The following is a 22,342-nucleotide window of genomic DNA, read 5'->3' on the forward strand; positions in this document are numbered from 1 at the left end:
TGGCTGGGACTACAACTTGTTTGTGTGACGTCACCTCCAGGTAACTAGTTTCGCTTCCTACATTGACCTGTTCAAAAAAACAGCACATTGATTGATACAATCATTCTTTGGAATTTCCAATGGAATAAAACTCTCCCTTAATTCCAAACCTGAGAAAATGTGAGTATAGGCTATCACTGGCACTATCTGAGTGACTTTAAGAGTCATCTACCTGAGGAAATTTTATTATTTGGCAAGGTTATTTTCTGGTCACCATGTTAGGTGACACCAACCTGCATCTCAAGGCATGGGCGGAATTGAGAGGGTTAAATCACCTGCTTGCAGTTGCTTTGTCAATAGAGTAGCTAGAAAATCAGCTAAACTCCACTGGAGGGGAGGAGACACGGTGAAAGCAAAGAGAACTAAGAGGAGGGGTGAAGGAGGGGGACTAAACAAACCCGTGTCTGTGTCATTCCAGTTTGCAAGAAGAGGAGGAAGCGACCACATCCAACAAGTGGCACAGCAGGTCTCACTACAGGGAAGGCGAACTGGTGTCACCTGAGATCTATCTCTAACAAAGGGGGTCCAAGTGATCCTTCGCTTTCTCTTTGGAGAGGACACTGGATAGTATCCAGAAAAGCAGGTGAATTCTGAGAAGGAAGCAGGTTCCTTTCTCCTTCCCTATGGTTTACTCGATTATCCAACGTGTGATGAGCCAGCAGCATATCCTGTTGTGAGGACTGCTTTTTAATAAATAGTAATTATCTCTGTGATCATTGTCCTCCTCCTCCTCCTCATCTCCAGGATGGTATTTCCAGACAGGAGGGGTGTTCGTGTTGATTTTCCTGCCTCTCTCCTGCCCTGTCCTCCACAGCCACCCACTCCTGTGCAATAAAAAGAGGCTGCAGTTCCTGCTACTTGTTTGTATGAAGTGGGAGCTAATTGGAGAACCTGCAGAGTGGGAGCTGGCTCTTTACTGCTATAACTTTTTCCCCCAGACACCTGGTGGACTACAAAGACCCATTTTGGGGTGGTTTTTGGCGATCTTTGTGGATGATTGTTCCTTTACGTCCTGAATCTGTTGAATTGAAGAAACCATTGATTTCTTGTTCCTGCCTGGTTTATGTGAGGGGCTTTATATTGTATTGGATCTGGAGGAAGAGAGAATTCAGTTTTAAGCTTTGGTAGTTAAATTCATTTTTATTTTATTTTTGATATATTCTTCCTAGTCCTCTCTCTGTATTGTAGCAGAAATTTGGATACGAGTTTTGGGACACCTGCTTCATTCAGTTGGCTGGGAAGTGGTGGGACGGGAGATTTGTGCAGATCACACATTAAGAGCACCCAGAGCTCCCGGAGCTGTACTATAGAGAGGAGCACCGCAGAGCTCCCCGGAGCTGTACTATACAGAGGAGCACTCACTCACCGTGCACCTCAGAGCTCCCTGCACTCTATAGAGGTGCACTCACACTCGCTGGCTATCTATTTATTATCCAGGAAGAGGAGGAGAGGGTGAAGAGGGAGGAGGAAAGCCCAGCGGGGAGGAGGTGAAAGATGATGTTGCGGTTTCTGCGGAGGACCTTTGGTCGGCGGTCGATGCAGCGGCACGGAGGGAGAGTTGCTGGCGCGGGTCGTGGCCCCGGTTTCCGGGCTAGAGATGAGCGGGATGGAGGAGCTGCCGCCCCCGGGGTTGGGATTCTATACACCCACTCGACCTTGCTGCCACCCCCAGTGGTCAGTGGTGGAGCCACAGTGCATATCCCGGCAGCAGGGGACAGCAAGTCCGTGCTCACCTGTAAGGTGCATCTCCTAGATGGGACAGATGTCAGCGTGGACCTGCCGGTAAGTGCACCCTCCTGTCTTAGGGTAAAGGACATGCAGTATGTGGGCATTCCTACCTGGTGCCCATGCAGGTGTCCCATTGTGAGAAATAACTGCTCCCAATACAAGCCTTTCATTGTTACATGGGGAAAAGTGAAAGTACAAGGTCATTACATTCCCTCTATATTCTAAGCCACGTGAAGCTATAATATCATAGCATCACAGTGGGTATTATTCACAATTACTTCTGTGTGTGTGTGTTGGTTTTTGTTTGTGGGGTTTTTTGTTTTTTTTTTTGGTTTTTTTTTTTTACTTGACCAAAAGCTCAGAATCATTTACCATTTCTCTTTAGTGAAGAACCCTTGTCTTTCCTAGCATTCTATCACAATAAACACTGCAGGACCATCTCTGAGCACATTGCACAGAAACTCATTTATTCTTGTTATTGCTTCTAAATGGGCATCTGCTGAGCACAACCTATTCTAAGTTTTAAAATACCACTTTTAGACATTCAAACTGGCAGTCTAATTATTCAGACGATACTATACATTTTCCATGTTGTATATCTCCAATCCGAAATCATGTTAAGAACACGTTAAGCATTTCTAATTGCATTTTGAGATGGCGATCTGAGATGTGTTCTGTGCTGTAAACCTACAAAGTAACATGCTATTTTTCGTGTATATTTGTATGATATACTGTACTGCATTTTGTGCGTAATGTAGAATAATTCAAGTATGAAGTGTTTTTTAGATAATATTTTGGATCACAGATATTTTCGAAACTATACTGTTACACTTTTTTTTTAAATTAACTGGGCGAACTTTTTAATTTTATAAAGATTAGTTTAGCAAGTTTACTATATTTATTTAAGCACTGCAGTAGGTAATACTAGTATATTCAATAAAAAACACCAATATGTGATATTTTCTTCTAGTTGGGGGGGGGGGGGGGGGAGCTACTTGTTTTCAGCATTGTGTGTGTATAATGTATGTATAGAGAAAGGTGTGTTACTTTGAACACTGTCATCAGTAAATCCAGTCTTTATGATGTATGCAGAGATTGTACTTTGACATCTATGCCATGAGATTATTTCTGCTGCACTAAAACACTGTCTATATTAACCCCTTAATGACACAACTTCTGGAATAAAATGGAATCATGACGGAATATTTCCGTCGTGTCCTTAAGGGGTTATTATTGTCCGTCAAACTATAATGTGGTGTTTCTTTTCTCTTTATTTTTTTATTTTTTTAAATCTATTCTGTTGCATCTACCATCTGATCATGGCCCACAAGTAGAAGACACTCCAAACACCATAGCCACTGCAAATCTTTTTATAACGTTTTGACTTCTTACCTTGGGTTGCCAGGGCACCTCTTACCACATCTCTGCAGCCTTCAGGAATATCTGAAGCTCCTGCTAGGAGGTTGTCATCACTCCTGATTGCTTTCAGCCAATAAGCTAAGCCCTGCACTGTGTGGTTTGGCTCCTCCAGAGAGATTCCGACTCTCGTGGAGGCTGCAGGGAGCAGCACAAGATAATGGGTAAGTCAAACTGTTCTAAAATGGTTTGACTACATACAGTGGGTGAGTACCAAGGCACGGCTGGCACCGAAACCACTATGAATGTACCTTTTAATTGAGATGTACATTAAACAGAGCTATGGTCATGCAGTACATGGAGGTTTCTAGATTTACAAGGGAATTCACTTTTGAAGGCCATTTGCAAGCGCCTGTGTTGGCTTTAAGCGGAACTGGGAAGGTGACTATGAATTATGATTTACTTTGTTAAAATGGGAATATATTCTCCTTCTACTCTGTGTAATTATGTACATCATTCCTGTGTCCTTTTTGTTTTGGTAGCCTATTTCTATTCTGAAGGGCAGCCAATGCAAAGCTGATGCATAATTAAGTTGTGGAGGTCATGAAGCATATATATTTCCTGGTATTCTTTCAAAGATTGGTTACCAATGCATCTATACAGCTGATAATTTATTCTGTGATAGGTCTCCAGTTCCTGGCTTTTGAAGAAGTAAGGAAATCTGTACTGAACATATCATTCCATATTTTAGAACTAGAACTCAAACGAATATCACAACTTATCTCTGCATCCTCATTCAACCTGACTTGGGAACTACAAAAAATTGGAAAGGCTTCCATCCTCTATATTAGCCAATAAATGTGCATGTGTGATGTATTGGTTTTCTTTTTACACACATTCCACACCATATTGTTCCCGTAAGTTTTTTGTAATTGTCCTATTTATAGTTAAATCCTCCTCTCCTAATATTGTAAAGCGCTATGGAATCTGTTGGCGCTATATAAATGGCAATAATAATACAGGTTTTAGAACTGATGGTCCTTTGTGGCTTTGGAATTTGCATTGCTATGCTACTGGTGGGGGAAAAAAACACTAAAAACAGAGATTGATTAAAGCACATCCCTTTGTCAGTATTTTATCAGCTTGTAGATAATATTAGTAAAATGAATCCCTACTTTTTTATGTATAACTACAAAAAAATTAGGGATTAAAATGTGGGGGAAATGAAACATTGTGTCTGAGCTGCTTTTAAGCCTTTTCCCTCACCCAAAAAAGGGGTTTACCAGCCTTATTTCCAGCCTGTGCGGCTCTACCCCAATCCAATCAGATTTGATGATCTCAGCCATTTACAATGCATTGGATTGGCTGAGATTGTCAATTGTGATGATCTCTAACAAGGGGGTGGGGCGGGCAGACAGAGCCAAACACTGCCCTGGCAATCAGCATCTCTTCCTATAGATGCATTAAATCCATGCATCCAGGGGTCAAGTCATGGGTAAAAAAGTGTGGGAACTCACCCAAGATCCACCCTCTCCCAAAAGAAACAAAACAGAACAGGGGCTGAGGAAGGGGATTAAAAAAATAACAAAGTGTATTTCCCTCCCCTAACCCCCCCACCTCCCCCCCCCCCCCCCCCCGCCTGCCAAACTTACCTTGGGCCAGGAGGGGTGGGACAGGATCTGGAGTCTGCAGTCAGTGAAGTTGGTCCTGGGTGAAGAGCAGTGGAAGTCTCGCCCCCTCCTCTTGACATCATCAGGAGAGTCCGGCCGACTCCACTGGCTGCAGGGAGAGAGGTGAGTTTAAAAAAAAAAACAATCAGAGTCCCCAGCCACAGGCCCCCATGCTCTGGCGGCCGCTTGAGCTGCCTTATATACGCGCCAGCCCTGGGTCCTGTAGGACTACTAACGGGAACGGCGTTCCTGCTGTGGAAAAAGTGCAGGAATGCGTTCCCACGCATTCCTGCAGGACTCGAGCCTTGAATGCATCTCTTTGAATCATGCATGAGTGGAGATGTTGAACATCAATGCTGAGGAGGTGTTCCAAGGCTGTAATGTAAGCACTGCCTTTTCTGTTTTTACAGCAAAAAGTCTGCAATGACTGACTATACTCATCAGAACAGCTAGATTAATCTGTAGTTGTTCTGGAGGCTATCGTGATCCTTTAATAAAAAATGACACAAGTAACATGCCAAACATTTCACATCTGAGGCTGTTGTTCACATTGGGGATTTGGAAGGAGGTGTGATGTCTGTTGGAAAGCTGGCATGTTGTTGCTATTGGTTTTTATGTGTGATGCATTATAGGAGTGGAGCTGAACTTTGCCCTGTAAGGCCTTTATGTTTAAACTTTTTTTTTTTTCATTCTGTATGCATGCACACAAATCCAAGCAGTTCAAGCAATATTTTTGTTGTTCCTTTATTGGCTACCATTTCTCACTTATTTATTACATCCTTAAAGAGATACTCCAGGCACCCATACCACTTCTTCCTATTGGAGTGGTCTGGGTGCCAACTCCCACTACCCTTAACCCTGCAAGTGTAATTATTGCAGTTTTCATAAACTACAAGATTTACCTTGCAGGGTTAAGTCCTCCTCTAGTGGCTGTCTATCAGCCACAAAAGGGACTTCAGTGTTCTTAGAACATGAAAAGTGTTTTAAGCAACGCTGGACGTCCTCACTCTATGTGAGGACCTCCAATGTCGCCGAAATCCCCATAGGTAAGCATTGAATAATGCTTTCCTATGGGGAGGTCTAATGTGCGTGCGCGGCCATTGCTGCGCATTAGGTCTCCCCTGCCGGCTGACCAGCGCCGAGGGACATCTGGGCTGGACTCCGGTAAGTCACTGAAGGTGTTTTAACCCCTTCAGCAACTTGGCATGGTGGGTGGGAGGGTGAGGGGCTCTACAGGGTCCTGCAGTGCAAGGAAATTTGTTTTCCTGGCATTGGAGAATCCCTTTAATTTCCTTGACTTACAGTGTTATTCATTAAAGTGAGAATTGCCAAGAGTTCAAATTTAGGCCAAAATAGACAAGTTAGAAAAATTCTCCAAGTCCATGCTGCTTTCAGTCTGTCTATTTTGACCTATTTAAAACCTTTTGAATTCCCAGCATTGCTCGCTGGTGAATACCCTTGCTTTTGTGAAAACATGATTCTAAACTCCTTTTTTATGATTTTCTTGTTAAACATGCACTTACTAGTGAAACAAATTCTGGGATTATAATAATGTTAAAGAAAAGTGCTTTCTGACTGAAGTTGAATGCTCTTGTCTTAAAACATAGCAGGCCAACATTTTTCAGCCATATAACTCCTTAAAGTTGTAGTTCTAATTCAGAAGCTGCTTTAGCCCCATATATCGACTAACTGTGTAAAATTTCCATTTCTTTTGTTAGTTGTACGTTAGTTCCATAATGTTGAACTGTTTGTGCAGTGTATTACCATAAAGTGAATTTATAACTACTGACTTGATGCCATTGTGTCTGCCTAATTAACAATAAGTACCAAATCACCTGCTTTACATGCAAGTTTACTTGTGAGGTACAAGTTGGCACATATTCTGATTTCTGTGCACAGCTGAGCTGTATGTCCACTATTTGCCTTGCAGTTAGGGACATTGTTAGTGAGCAGATATAACAGTAATTGGTATCCACTGGACACGTTGTTTAACAAGTTGTCATGTAGTAACCTCATGACCTCCTCCTGCTATTTTGTTTATGGTTGTTAAGCCCTCACAGCCATACTGCTTACCTCCTCCTGTTATGTGAATTAATCCTGTATCTTTCCAGAGTGATGTTCATAAATAATGTCAATTGCTATCTGCATGGCTAGTGCTAGTGTTAACAAAATAAAAAATAAAAATAAAGTCTAGATGAGGCTGTGTGTGAAGAATGTCTGCTTGGCCCCATCTGACACCTGTGTGCTTTAGGAAACAAATTAGTTGCTTGTCATATAGCAAGCAACAAAAGTTGGTTCCATTGATCTGTCCTAACTGGTCTCCTACAGTATTTAGACTGGGTTTTTGTACTTGAGTGTATTGAGGCAATGTTACTTTATTTACTAATTTTGTATCAAAGGTAGGTGACCGATACTCTATTCTTATTACACTCTTTTATATATTTACTAATATATAACTTGAGTTGCAATGGTTTTAAAATTTGATTTTGATAGGGGCTTCTGCATTATTCATTCTCTTTAAATGTCACATCGGATGGGGCAGAAAAAAGTTTCCACTACTCACCTGTGCTTGGAAAATATCCCTTACCCTCTACCCAAAACACATACCTTGACCCCTTAAGGACCAAACTTCTGGAATAAAAGGGAATTATGACATGTCACACATGTCATGTGTCCTTAAGGGGTTAAACGCTCTTGCTCTATATAGTTCCTAAAGAGTTCTAGATTAGGATTATAATTCTCTTTTTAAATGTATTCTAATCCCTTGATTGGCTAGCTTGTCATAAGGTACGATGACTTAGTAGAGTCTTCTAGATAATGTGCAAACCGCTAGGAATTGTACTACTTTTGGGGGGGGGGGGGGGGGGGGGGGGGTTTAATAGCCAATGAGAGGCCTTTGACTGTGCATGTCTAATTGCATACCCTCACCAAAAAGTAATGTGGTTCTTGGCAGAATGACAAATCAGTTTACTTTGGCCATGTACAGTGATTTAATGAACAACTTGTCAGTAAAGGCATTTATTTCAAAATATTGACTCACTTCTATTAGGGACATCTTTAATAGCATGTTTTACTGTGTTCATATGCAAAGCATCATTGCATGTGATTCTTTTGGACCAGCATACACCCATGTTTCCAAATAATTCTTATTCATCAGCTAATGATGACATTATGTGTTCTGTTCAATGTAAATAACTGCATGGAGATCCTGTATTGGTTAAGATGCTGTAAATGTGCTTATTAATATGGAATTAGTTTGTATGTATATATTCATATTGCATGCTATGACTAATAAATAAAGTATGATACTCTGCCCTAGATGCTAATTATAGTAGTAGCACAGCAGAATGTTAAGACTTTGCAGTTACATTTTGTTAATGGTGTGTATAAAACCTACAAATGTTAAATACAGACCTCTCGTCACTTTATTAGTAATATACACTTGGCATGGGCTATATAGCTTATTTTATACCTGTCTGAGTTATTCAGGTTTATAGTATTTAAAAATGATGATATATTTCTGCTTTTTGACTTTTTGGAAACCACTGCCTTGTATTGCAACTTTGTGTTGCTAAAATGCCACAGGACAGCAATTGTGGCATTTATAAGACAATTGATGCAATCTTTGTAATGATTACATAATAAAGGTTTACGATAATACCATGAACTTTGTTAAATAAGGATACAGATGTGGCTGTATAACATGATCATATTTTAGAGGCATGTCAGAGGGTGAATGACCAGAAACCTATCTGGTTGGCCCCATTCACAACCTAGAATACGCAGTGCATTTTTGAATTACTCTTTAATGGGTTCAGTGCCTTGAGGTAACTAACTTTGCACAGCGGAAGCACATTTACTGATTGCACTTCTGCTTTCCATTTTGTCCTGAGATAAAGGACAAGCAGGGGAAAACTGGAAACTGGGACTGTCCAGCCAAATCTGAAACTAATAGAAGTTGTGTATTTATATCAACAGATGAATGTGAATAAATGTTTGGATCTTTTTCATAATATAACAAAACCGTTGCACTTTTTGACACACCTTTCACAGTTAAAAATACGGAGTGGTTCTCCACTAAGGTGCATGGAAATGGTGTGCAAAGTTACATACATCAAGTGATGAGTATTTTGGTTTGTGAAAGCAGAGTGAGCTAACTCTTGGTATATCTCAATCTGTGCAGTCACATGAAGAATAACAAATATGGTGGTTAACTAATGTGGGTAAGGTCTATCATATAGATGTACCAATGAGGATTCTTAGACCGTGAAGCATTATACAATCAAAATGCTAGATACTTGGCTTGTGACTGTACAAACATAATTTAAAAGTGGAGCCTTGTGACCCAGGATCAGGAAATGGGGGAGGATAACGAAACAGCTGATGCTCTAAATAGCAGCAGGTTTCAGCTGGCACACTAGACAACAAATACAGGGTGCGCTAAATAAAATAAAGGGAGATGAAAAAGTCTTTAGGTACAATGTGGACCTTGAGTGAGTGTTCTTAGGTTCTTTCTTTGGGATCTCAGTGTCAGGGTACCTGTGGTCTCTACCTCCAAAAGAGGTAGAGACTTAGCTGTTCCACCATTCAGACAGTCTGATGACTCCCTTCCCCGCGGTCTATCCGGTCATGCAAGGCCGGCCGCGAGGGAGTGACTGCCTTTTACACCATCTAGGCAGGAAGTCATCATCAGGACACTCCCCCGGATCGACCTGTCAGTCAATTGCTGCAGGACCAATCAGGACGTCTCGGAGGTGTGGTTACTGCTCTGAACAGGGTATTTAACAGAGCTTCCTTCATTAGCTCATTGCCCTGTCGTGGTTCTAGCTTGTTCTAGTCACTCAGGGCTTGTGTATTCTATTATCCCTTTTGGTTTTGACCCGGCTTGTTTACCTTACTCTGCTTATCTCTGTTACCCTTGATTCGGCTTGTCTCTCGCTTACCTGTCTTCTGTTACCCTCGACCTCGGCTTGTCTTTGACCATTCTATACGGTACTACTTACGTTAGTCCGGCCATTCTAAGGTCCGGTATACGTATCTGGCTACTGTTTGTACTCTGCGTGTTGGATCCCTGTCCCGATCCTGACACTCAGTAGTCGAATATGGAATACAAAAGCAGAGAGGGGAGACCAATAGTGCAAAACCGTAATGCGGAAAGGATCACGAACAACACAGACGTGGAGAAGTGCCAACTTACAATTTAAAGAGCTAAGCCCAGCTCTAGGTAAAACAGCATACAGTGGTATTTAGTACTCCCCACAGGATATTGCTGGACAATTGGAGGTGTCTTCACAAGATTCTTTACACCATCCCAGACAGACGTCAGCATATAAAAGATGGAAAAACCCAATGGTGCAATAACTTTGGTAATACTGCAACAACAGACAACACTGAGGTCCTAAGAGTGCCAACTTACAATTTAAAGAGCTATGACCAGCTCTGAGTAAAACAGCATACAGTGGTATTTTAACTCCCCACGTGTAGGATATTCTCTAATGATGCTTGCAGTGCCGGTCTTATGAAAATAAAATCACAAGAGAGGGCCCATAGTGTTTTCCATATATAAAATGACAGTGGAATAAAAAAGAAACATACTTACAGTGTTCAGAGCAGCCACACTGCTCTATGAACCAAGCGTGGGTGGAATAATCCCCATCAGAGATTTCTTTTGAAGTACTGGATCTTGTTTAAAAAAAATCAGCCAGGATAAAACAGCAACATATAAAGTAAATGTACTAACCAAAGATAAGTGGTAGTCACAAAATACTTTAATTAAAAACAAAGTAAAAATACACAACGCGTTTCGCCAAACAGTAGGCTTTTTCAAGTGTAGAGTAAATAATCCTGGCTATTCACATTATATAGGCAGCTAATTTGCAATGAATTTCAAAGATTGGCGCCAAATTTGCATCATTACCATGTGACTGCAGTCACATGACTTTCAGTTATACATATGATAGGTGGACATATTAAAATAGTGAAAAAAAAATCGTTTTTATATTTTAATAGTATAGGGTAGTACTAAACCCACATATGACCTGAGGGGTATAAAAAGAAATAGACTTTTATGTGAGGGAGGGAAGAAATTAGGTTGTGAAATGAAAGGTTAAAGGTCGCGAGGGCGTGGCCGTTTTTAAACCAATAAGGTGGGCAGGGTCGGCATAATGCTGTGTGTATTCGCTGGGAATGCAGGGAAATGTAGTCCTGGTCACATGACATTGGTTTACACATATAATAGGTGGACAAGTTAAAACCGTAAAAAATAATCGTTTTTATATTTTAATAGTATAGGGTACACTGTTAGTATAGGGCACACTGTTCAGGGGATGCATTTAGACATGCATAGTCATGGTAGAAAGGCCTCTCAATGGCTATTACATACATGCATACATACATACCGTTGGTCCAGAAATATTTGGGCACGGTTACAAGTTTTTTCGTCTGTTTATCAAAATAAATTCAAATTAATTGAATAATGAATATTTCCTGCAGTCTCTCAGATTTACTTTGAATGTTTTCCCATCCAAATTTCAAAAATGGTTTAGGAATCATAGTTCTTATGTAGTCCCTCCCCTTTTTTTTTTTTTTTTTTTTTTTCTTCTTCTTCTTCTTCTTCTCAAGGGACCAAAATAATTGGGCAATTGACTCAAAAGCTGTCATGGACAGGTGTGGGCTATTCTTTCATTATGTCATCAATAAAGCAGGTTTTTAGGATGCAAAAAAACTATAAATAGAGAACAGGAACATTGGTAGTGGCCACATCAACAATTTGGTACATTCTGAGGGGGGAAAAAAAGTACTTGCAAGTTTCGCAACACAAAAGGGCCTGGACGTCCATGGAAAATGGTGGTGAATGATTGTAGAATCCTTTTCGTGGTAAAGGGAAAAACCCCTTCACAGCATCCAGCCAAGCGAAGCACACCCTCCTGGAGGTAGGCATATCATTATCCAATTCTACCATAAAGAGAAGACTTAATGAGATAAAATATAGATGATTCACCAAGGTGCAAACCATTCATAAACTCAAGAACAGGCCAGATAAGACTTTGTCAAATAAAATAAAAAAATGTCAACTCAGTTTTGGAATAGCATTCTTTGGACATATGAGAAGATCAACCTGCACCAGAATGATGGGAAGAAAAAAGGTATAGAGAAGGCTTGGAATTGCTCCAAAGCATAGTAAAATCAAAGAGAACATTACCTGTGCTCTGGCCTAAATCCCTATGTACATTTAAGCAAAATGGAGGCTCTTTAGTTTTTTGTTTTTTTTCCAATGGCCATTTGAATATAAGCTCACCTGCCCCGTCAAGGCAAGCCCCAAAAGGTGAGTCTTATTCTAGCCATTAGAGCAAAAGTTATTGTATGTGTAGTAGCCCTGTAAAGTGTTAAATGTGAAAGGGTTTATAAAATACCCCTTCCTGTCTCATTGGAGATTCTTAGCTGATATCAGCAAATCTAATGGAAAGAGTAGGACTCACCTTTTGGGGCTTGCCTTGACTGGGCAGGTGAGCTTGTATTCAAATGGCCATTAGAAAAAAACAAAACAAAACTAAAGAGCCTCCATTTTGTTTAACTGTACATAGGGATTTAGGCCAGAGCGCAGGTAACGTTCTCTTTGTATTTACTATGTATTTTGAGTTGTTGGATACTAAGCTACTGCTGCTTTAAGCGCGGTGCTTTATCTTTGTGTTTTGTATATGATCCAAAGAATACCACATCTTGTGCAAAACCTGTTTGGAGGCTGTGTGATGGTATGGGTATGCATGGATTCCAAAGGCAATGTGTCACTATTATTTATTAATGAAGTGACAGAAGCAGCCAGATGAATTCTGAAGTGTATAGGAATAAATTGTCTGATCAGATTCAACAATGTTGAATGGATGGCGCTTCACTTTAAAGATGGACAATGACCCAAAACCTACTGCGGAGGCAATCCAGGAGTTTAAGGCAAAGAAGTGGTTGAGTCAAAGACTTGATCTCAACCCAATTTGAGGATGCATTTCACTTGCTGAAGACAAAACTTAAGGATGAAAAATCCATGAACAAACAAATGAAGACCGTTGCAGTAACGGTGTTTTGTGATGTCCATGTGTTCTAGACTTCAAGCAGTCATTGTCTGCAATGGATTCTCAACAAAAAATTAGACCGTTACATTTTATTTCTGATTTTGTTCATTTGTCCAATTATATATGAGCCCCTTACATAAGTAGACTGTGTATGAAAAGGGTTGCAATTCCTAAATGTTTCATACAATATTTTGTTCAACCCTTTGAAATAGTCTGCATTTCTATTGCATCTGTTCTTTTATTTCAAATTCATTGTGGTGGTGTACAGAGCCAAAATGAGGAAAATTGTCTGTGTCCAAACATTTCTGGACCTTACTGTATCTCTTGTGTGCATTTATATTTTCATGTATATCTGTACCAAGTGAAAAAAGTCCTTCCCTTTTTTTTGTTTTGTTTTTTTATTGCTTTGAATACTGAGGCTTGGTGAAAAGAAACTAAAATGAACTGAATGGTTCGGTATAAAGTGATATTTGAGTCAGAGCTTTTAATTTTTTTTACAAAAAAATAAATATATATATATATATATATATATATATATATATATATATATATTATATATTGTGCTCACTATATAGGGGTTATCCCCCGTTTTTCTTTCATACCCTTTTATAGGAGTTATTTTGATTCTTTTGCATATTGGTACTCACTGTTTTAGGGGTTATCCCCCGTTTTTATGCCTTCTACCTTTTTATAGGAGTTATTTTGACAGGCTCAATTTAGTTTTTTCTTTATGTACAGTTCTAAAGTCATTTATATAACCGTCCCTATCTACATTTTGTCTTCGTCATACAGTACTGTTTTTACAACACCTTTGGTGATTATTTGGGGGGGGGGGGGGGGCGCGGCGTCTCCTACCAATATTCTCCCTAGCAGCAATAGTTTTGATAAAACAATTTTGTTCAGGTATTACTTCCCTCACTTTTTTTTTTGCCAATGCTATATATATTATATTTATATGGCTTAGAAATTTGAGATTCCATTTTTAATTGGTATAGGACTTGTATTTTAAAATGCTCTAATATAAAGGTGCGCCAATTTCGGGTAACAATTAGTTTGGCTGCAGCCATATAATGTACTACATGTATATACAATTCTTTAAACTGTAAATTGTTGATATTGAGCTGTAGTAATGCATTTTCTGGGCCTCTGGGGATTCGTTTCTCTATTAACCTTTCTAACCCACAAAAAAACATTGACCATAACTCTTTCACCAACTCACACTCCCACCATATTTGTAAAAAGGAACCATAGTGTTTATTGCATCTCCAGCAGATCGGGGAACTAGAGTTATACATTTTAGCCATATTAGATGGTACGATATACCACTTCTAGAATATTTAAACAGTGTATATTTTTAATTGTTTGAGGTAGCACCCGACACCACTCCTCATTTGAGATTTAGATTTTATTTTCAGGTCTTTCTCCCATTTTTGGACTATCAGATTATTAGTAGGAGCTTTTATTTTTAACAAACCTCTTCTAGCTTTTAGAAGCTACTTATAGTACCGCCTCATTATTTAGTATTGCACTTAACATTTCTACGCCCTCTGTTCGAAAGAACGTTTTTTTTTTTTTTTTTATAAAGTTTTTAATCCTAAAATAGCTGTACCATTCTATTGACGATAATTGAAACTCTTGAGTAATTGTTGAGAATGGTTTAATGTGGTCATTTAACAATAACTGGTTAATTTGCTTTATACCCTTTCGGGTCCACTCTTCAATATGTAAATCCATCACAAATAATGGAATTTTAGATCATTTGAAGCTTCTCAGTATTTTTTTTCTTAGCCCAGTCATGCGTTTCATTTTACCCCATTCATACACCAGTGAATCCAAACAGGCGTTAGAGGCGCTAGCCACTTTAACCCAATCATCTTTTATCCCCCAACCACACCAAACAGCTCAAATCTTCTACCCCACTCATTTCTGTTTCTAAAAAATGACATCCCTCTTCTTTAGTACTATGTAGTTGTGTCCTATACAAGTGAAAAACAATATTTCAAAGATGTATATAATTCATGTTAGGAAAGCCTATCCCACCATCCCGACTTTTCTGCATCAATTGTTTTTGTTCATTCTGGGCCTTTGCCCTTTCCAAATAAAATTTAACAATCTCTCTGCACCAAATCAAGCCAAGGTTGAGTCATTCTTAAGGGAAGCAAACAATATAAATAAGACCTTTTAGGCATCAGATAGGCATTAATTAGATTGATTCTCCCCCACCAAGATAACTCGACATGCCTCCATTTTTTTTTTCAGGGAACTATGAGTATATCTGAAGATACTTTAAAAAAAAAAAAAGCTGCATTGCCTCCACTATATTTCTAGTTATTATTATGCCCAAGTATCGTAATGTATTTCTAGTCAATTTGAATTTATAACACTCTTCCCAGTGGGACCTGCTGCTTCTGTCTATATTGATGGTCATCATTATTGATTTGCGCACATTCATTTTATAGTTTGATATTAAATATATGCTTCCACCTCCTTCATTAGAGCTTCTAGCGATTCTACAGGGTTGGTTAGAGTCAAGATCAGGTCATCTGCAAAAAGGTTCAGCTTAAAGTCTTTCTGTTTAGTAGAGAATCCTTTTTTATTAAGTTATTTCTAATATTATTTGTCAATATTTCCATTGTCCTAATATAAAAGATTTGGAGATAACAGGCAACCGTGTCTGGTTCCGTTGTGTAGTGTGAACCAGTCTGCGCAGATGTTGGGTCCCACTGTTCTTGCTGTAGGTCTATCATATAATGACAGGATTGCCTGGTACATCCAGCCCTGAATAACGAATTTCTCCAGCGTCTTGCTCAAGAACTCCCAGCCGACCCTGTCAAATGCCTTTTCAGCATCCACTGCTATATGCAGCAATGGGACTTTTTTATTCTTATTGGCGGCATCTATTATACACCCCTGCAGCTACTCGTCCATGGACAAATCCTATTTAGTCCTTATTAATGATGTTATTCAAGATATCTTTTAGTCTATTTGCTAGTATTGCTGAGAAGATCTTTACATCTGTATTCATCAAAGATATTGGTCTATAGCTTTCCACTTTTAATGGATCTTTATCCTGCTTTAATATTGGAAGAATGTTGGCTCTAAGCATTTCTCTAGGGAAACCACCCTTTGTAACAATTTAGTTAAACGTGCAAGCTAGAGAAGTGCTACTCAGATCTACAAAAGATTTGTAAAAGCAATGTGAAAACCTATCTGGTCCTGGGGTTTTCTTAGACTTAAGGTTAAGAATTACCTTCTCTACCTCCTGGGTAGTTATTGGGCAGTTTAAACTATTTTTTTTTGGCTATCTGAGATCTTAGGGGTATTATTATTCTCGAAGTAGTCATTCAGATTTTTATTAGTAATTGGGAGATTATACAAATTGCTATAATATAAATTGAACCGTTCTCCAATCTCTTTAGGATTAAGATATTCCCCTTCCTCATCTGCCAGCCTTGCGATTCTACTTGAGGCAACTTGGCTCTCACTTTTTTTTTTTTCTTCAATAACCTGTTTGCTTGGTTTCCTTTACTATAGTACTTACATCTTAGTTTGTTTAGGATTGTTGCATATTTTCTAGAAGTTTTAAGCTAATTTGATTCTTATCTTATGCATACTATCTGAGTTCTCTCTAGAGGGAGTTTGTTTGTTTTTATTAGAAGCTCTTAATTCCACCTGCAGAGTTACCTGCTATAGGAGTCAATTCAAGGTACTAACTCACACCTATAAAGCTCTGAACAACTTTAGCCTCTCTTATATCTCATCACAGATCCATAGGTATGTCCCTTCTCGGTCTCTCCGCTCTGCCCGTGACCACCTCCTGTCCGTTGTCCGCACTCGTACGGCCAACTCGCGTTTGCAGGACTTCTCGCGGGCTGCTCCCTTCCTATGGAATAGCCTGCCTACCACCATCAGACTCTCCCCTAGTCTTGCATCTTTTAAGAAGTGCCTTAAAACCATCTCTTTAGGAACGCTTATGGCCTCCAAGACTAACCAATACCTCACATACCTGGCTCTTGCCCTCTCCTAAAGGGCAGCCCACCTTACTTGATTGCAAATTCCTGTCCTAATGTGTTTTACACACCCACCTCCTATAGAATGTAAGCTCGATTGAGCAGGGTCCTCTTCAACCTATTGTTCCCGTAAGTTTATTTGTAATTGTCCTATTTATAGTTAAATCCCCTCTCATAATATTGTAAAGCGCTACGGAATTTGTTGGCGCTATATAAATGGCGATAATAATAATAATAATAATCATACCATTTCTGCACTACATTCTGTTTTAAACTTTGCATACAGACTTATGAAGTTCCCTCTCATGGTAGACTTAAAATCACACCAATAATTAGTGTATGAGGTGTCCCTAGGATCATTTTCTGCAAAGAAGCATATCATTTTTTTAATTTTTTTTTTTTTAAATATCTCCAGATTAGTGATGTCGCGAACATAACATTTTCGTAAAAGGATCAACATATCACATCATATCACATGTACCACAGATCATGTGGTCTATCTTATTACCTGCCCCTGCAGATTCTTATGTGGGCAAAACAAATCTCACCCTAAGGGATAGGATACGCGGACATCGTTCAACCATCACCACTGCTTACCGTTACAACTATAGTGACAAACCAGTAGCTAAACATTTCCTGGCTCTGACTACCCTCACTACGCTTCATAGCGATTGACCACATTCCAACCCCCCTCCAAGAGGTTGCGACAGAACAAGAATGTTACTTCAACGAGAAGCACGCTGGACATATATACAATTGATACAGTAACTCCAAGAGGACTGAATGAAACATTGTGTATTCAGTGGTTCTCTGATAGGCTAGCACTATATTTTTTATTATTTCTATTATTATTATTATATTTGTCCTTGTCTCCTATGCAGGATTTAGAATCTACTATGGAAGGCCTAGATGGTCCCTTATGTGAACATCAGTGTATTTTGGTCCATGCCTAAATAGATTTGTATATAGATGTAAATACTTGTTTTTGTTTGGGTATGTGTGTGTGTGTGTGTGTGTGTGTGTGTATATATATATATATATATATATATATATATATTTTTTTTTTTTTTATACTTTCCTTTTTTCTGCATGGACCCAGCTACATTGATATTCGAGGTTGATAGTGGTGTATATAGATAATATGTCATGTTTCGTTATAGCCTCCTCTTTTAGAGGCATTTTCTATTTAGTCTTTTTAGGCTATTTAGTTACATAGTACCATACTTTGCCATCTACTTGGGTGCTTATACCATCCTACACTAATTGGTAGGTCCCACTCTCTATGATATAAATAGTTCATATAACTAGTCTATTCATCACTCTACTTGTAGCAGTGGTTTAGCCCGGCTCTTGGTCGATTTTCTCTATCTGGATTTCTGGAATTAGACTATTATGCCTGCGTTAAGGCGGGTTGCCCATTGCCTGTGTGGTATTGTGGTGTGTATATATAATCTATAGTATGCATATTCTTACGGATTCTATAGCCCCCATTCTTTTGTCTAAGTAGTCAATTAAAAAATTGAAAATCTGACTATTCAGCAGAAAAGTTGTCTTTAGAAATTTTCCTAGCAGTCTTATAACTATTCTCCATGGTATACTTGGTGTAATTACCTATATTGTACATTGCTTACCCCTGTAGGTATTGTTTTTATTGGGTGTATGCTATATAACATTTACACCTGTACTGTCACTTTAAATGGTGTATATGACACTATAGATGCACATCACTATAGGTGTGTTCACATTATGCACAGGACCGTTCGCCCTTATATTTATTTACTTTGCCTTATATCTCTGCACCATTGATGTATACTCTGTTTAACTTTATTAGGCAATCTTAGCCTTATGCACACCAGTTACACAATTTCTTCTTAGCTCCGAACCACCTGTCTACTACTATACACGCTCAGCTATTGTTTACCTATCCCCTAGCAACCACGGCCGGGAGATAGACACGCCCATAGGTTATACGTCACGCATCATGTGATGCTTCTCACGTACACTTCCGGGTTAGGGCAATTGGAAACCGGTGCACACTGCATGATTGGTGAGTAACTCCCCTTATTTTTCCCTATATATTTTTGACATTTATGTTTGTATATTGATCTTGAGGAAGGCCTGTGTGGCGAAACAGACCTCGCCACGTGTCCTTGGAGGGGGCTGCTTGCCCGCCTCCTGCCTGCTGACTATGGCCCCTGGGAGATTTGGCCCTTTAAACACAGTATTTGGGCATATTGTATTTTATTGTGCGGCTACTGGCCCTTTAAGCACAGTGAATGGACTTACTGAAACTTTTTGACACTTCCTCTTCCCCTCCCCCGGATCCATTGTTCTCCAGCAGGGTGTTGTCCCAGGGACACTGCCAGACCAGTGGGAACTGGTCTGAGCAGGAAAAGCCATGCTTGCAAGTGAAAACAAAGGACTTCGACCTAACTGTTAAACCCCTGAACCTATTCAAGTGAATTTTGGATATGTTTGTCCCCAAGTTATACTGGTTAAAATAATATAAGTTTTATTCGTATGTGATGTAAAATCAGGGAGTTAAAAAAATTTAATAAAAGTGTAACTTTTCAGCTTGGAGATAATTGAGTAGATACAGTAATTGACTCAATTATCTCCTAAGCAGAGGGGAGGAATATGCTGGGTGTGTTTCTACTGTCCCATTGTGTCTGATTGGCTGTTGTACTTGCATTGTATGTGTGGTAATGTGTTTATTGGTTGTTCTGCAAAACCCTGTGGGCAGTATTACGTTTTGTAGATGGTAAATAAAAGAGGCTGTATGTGCCAATACAATCAGTTCCTGTTTAACCCTCAAAGTGAAGTGTTGTCTCATTATTGGGGGAGGATTTATTGTATGCTGTTCCAGTTTGACTGCTAGGAGTGCAAACCTATTCGTATGGTTCTTATTCAACTGTCTATAGCATTCAGAGGCTTGAGAGGATTCATATGCTTCTCCGATACGGTGATTGTGGTGTCTGCCAGAGTGCTTGGAGTCCTCAGGAAACGCTATGAGCATCCTTTAACGGAGGTACCCAGTCGGGGTGCCAGGCGATCCGTTACAACCTGAATAGGTCAAAACGTCTGTGACGGTACAATCCGTTACTCCGTCAAGCATTCCCTTCTTCCCATAAAATAAAATCACCAAGTAATCCACAGAGTAATAACTTGCTGGTCTCGCCGAATAATCCACACATGAGCCAAAGCCTAATGCTGGAACAAGACTGATTTACTGGCACACAGAACTCACAATTTATGCAACACAAAACTCCTCCTCTGGGCCAGGCTAGATAATTGAGTTTTAGCAATATACATAGCTCAATTATCTGCTGGCCAGAACATTTACAGTTTAACATACTTTTTACCTAACATTCATAACTCTAAAACCATACATCACATTCACATAAAAATTACATATTTACAATCAATCCATTCAGGGGAACAACATATTAAAATGAATCAGACCAGGGGTTCAAAAGTTAGTAAAAGTATCTTTTGTCCCTTACTGGCAGCATGGCAATCTGGTTTAAGCAGGTTTTACAGAGGCCTCTATCCTGGAGACAAAGGGGAAAGTAATATAATTATCCAGGGCTAGAGGCAGACTCCATTAACCACATGGTTACAGAAAGACATAAAATTCTTTAAAAATACATAAAGTCATCTTTTACTGATAGCACACAGACTTTTCACATATCCCCAGATAGCTGGGATCTGAGCGCACAAAACTACCGACTCCATGACATAGCTATCTGGGGTATCACCGTTCACCGTTCACACAGGGCAAGTACTGAATGACCCCACTGTATTTAAAGGGCCAGAATGAGTGACATACACTCTGGTATGGCCGAATACTGTTTTTAAAGGGCCCAATCTCCCAGGGCCATAGTCCAAAGGCAGGAGGCGGGCAGCCAGGCTTCTCCAATGCAATGTGGCGAGATTGCTCTCGTCACAACATCGATCATATTTATGTTGTGATATTGGATATTAAATACCAGTGATTTCGTTTAAAGACCATAGAGTGCATCTCTTTTCTACCTACTGTCTATACCCAGCGTGGGATTGCACCAGGGCATACTTTTCTTCATTTATAGTCCTTGAAAGGGTGAGTGCCACTATCTGTGGGTATATGTGTGTGTGTGTGTGTGTGTGTGTGTATATATATATATATATATATATATATATATATAATGTATGTATGTGTAACCAAAGTTATTCAACCATCATTGAAAATCCAATTTTTATTAAGTCATAGAGGCTCCTATTATGCTGCACTCTTTCTTTATTTCCCTCAGCAGCAAAAAAAAAACAAAAAAACATTTAAATCAGTATAATACACAATCCATAACATGAGGTATATCTTCCCAGGAACAGCCAATCAAATTCCACTCTTTAGCATAATAGGTGGTGATCTACAAACTACTTCCTCTTGCTTTGCTGCTCTCTCAGCTAAGTACGCTACTCCCATAGTTTTCTTAACTGTTGCATAGTTATATATAATACTGTTATATTATTGTTGTGATGTATTATCCTTATCATTTATTATTAGTATTATTATTTCATTGTTATTTTCACGTCCTGTTTTATGTTTACAGTGTTTTTTCTTTTCTTGCATTTTTTCCTTTTACCCCCTGGTCCCTTTAGGAACTGAGGAGGTTCTCCTCTAATTCTTCGGTTTAATATATTTTATTTTGCCCCTCTTTTTATTTTCCTTAATGGTTAATTTGCTTTTGCACCTTTTGGCGGCTTTTTTTCTAGTCCAGACCGAAATCGCGCATGTATGACATTCAGTAGTTTTTACAGTTCATTAATTTTGAGTACTTTCTGTCCCCGCTAACGAGCGTTCGGCATTTGTTGCCGTTCGGTACTTTATCTCTTCGCGGGTTTCCGTCTCATTTCACGAATTGCACATGCGCGTAGTTCAGTACTTTTAGTTGTTCGCTAGTCTATCATTCTTTCTCTTAGGATTTTCATGCAAACACCAATTTTGCGCATTCTTTTCATGAAATTTCACTATTCAGTGGAATTTTGCACGCTTTTAGCCGATAGCCTTGTCTCTTCCTGACTTGTTGGGGTTTGGCAGTTTTGGTGAACGGACAGCTCTTGTTTTACTCTTCTACAGTATTTCTATAAAACTGAGTTTATTTTCAGCATTTTTTCCTTCCCTTGTGGGTTACTCAACACTATATATTTAGGTTTCTGTATTTAGTTATCCTAGCATTTATACTGATACTAATATATCATGCAGTCTGACAGGGATTTACCTATGACTTCTGGGTCTCATGTGACCCCTCAGGTTCTCTACGATGACCCTGCTGGGGAACCTTTTTTGTCCCCTGATTTCCCTGCACCTGCAGATGCATTTGGACGCCTCAATGTCCAGATCCATGATGCAATCTCTGATGTCTGCTATGGGCGTGATGCCGACTTCTTTGTCACAAACCATCACTCAGGCCCTTTTACAGGTTCCACACTCAGC

The 22,342-nt window shown here is 39.4% G+C and overlaps 1 protein-coding gene across 1 annotated transcript in view; it reads left to right on the forward strand.

Annotated features, from left to right (window-relative positions):
• The first annotated feature begins 466 nt into the window (after window positions 1-466).
• The window catches only part of LOC134608783 (band 4.1-like protein 4B), a 150,296-nt gene continuing 128,420 nt past the window's right edge, over window positions 467-22,342 (forward strand). Inside the window, exon 1 of the mRNA XM_063451883.1 lies at window positions 467-1,821. Within this exon, the coding sequence (XP_063307953.1) occupies window positions 1,534-1,821 (288 nt within the window). The 5' untranslated portion in view covers window positions 467-1,533. The remainder of the gene's footprint in view (window positions 1,822-22,342) is intronic.

Source organism: Pelobates fuscus, chromosome 4 (assembly GCF_036172605.1).
Source record: "Pelobates fuscus isolate aPelFus1 chromosome 4, aPelFus1.pri, whole genome shotgun sequence".
NCBI classification, from domain to species: domain Eukaryota; kingdom Metazoa; phylum Chordata; class Amphibia; order Anura; family Pelobatidae; genus Pelobates; species Pelobates fuscus.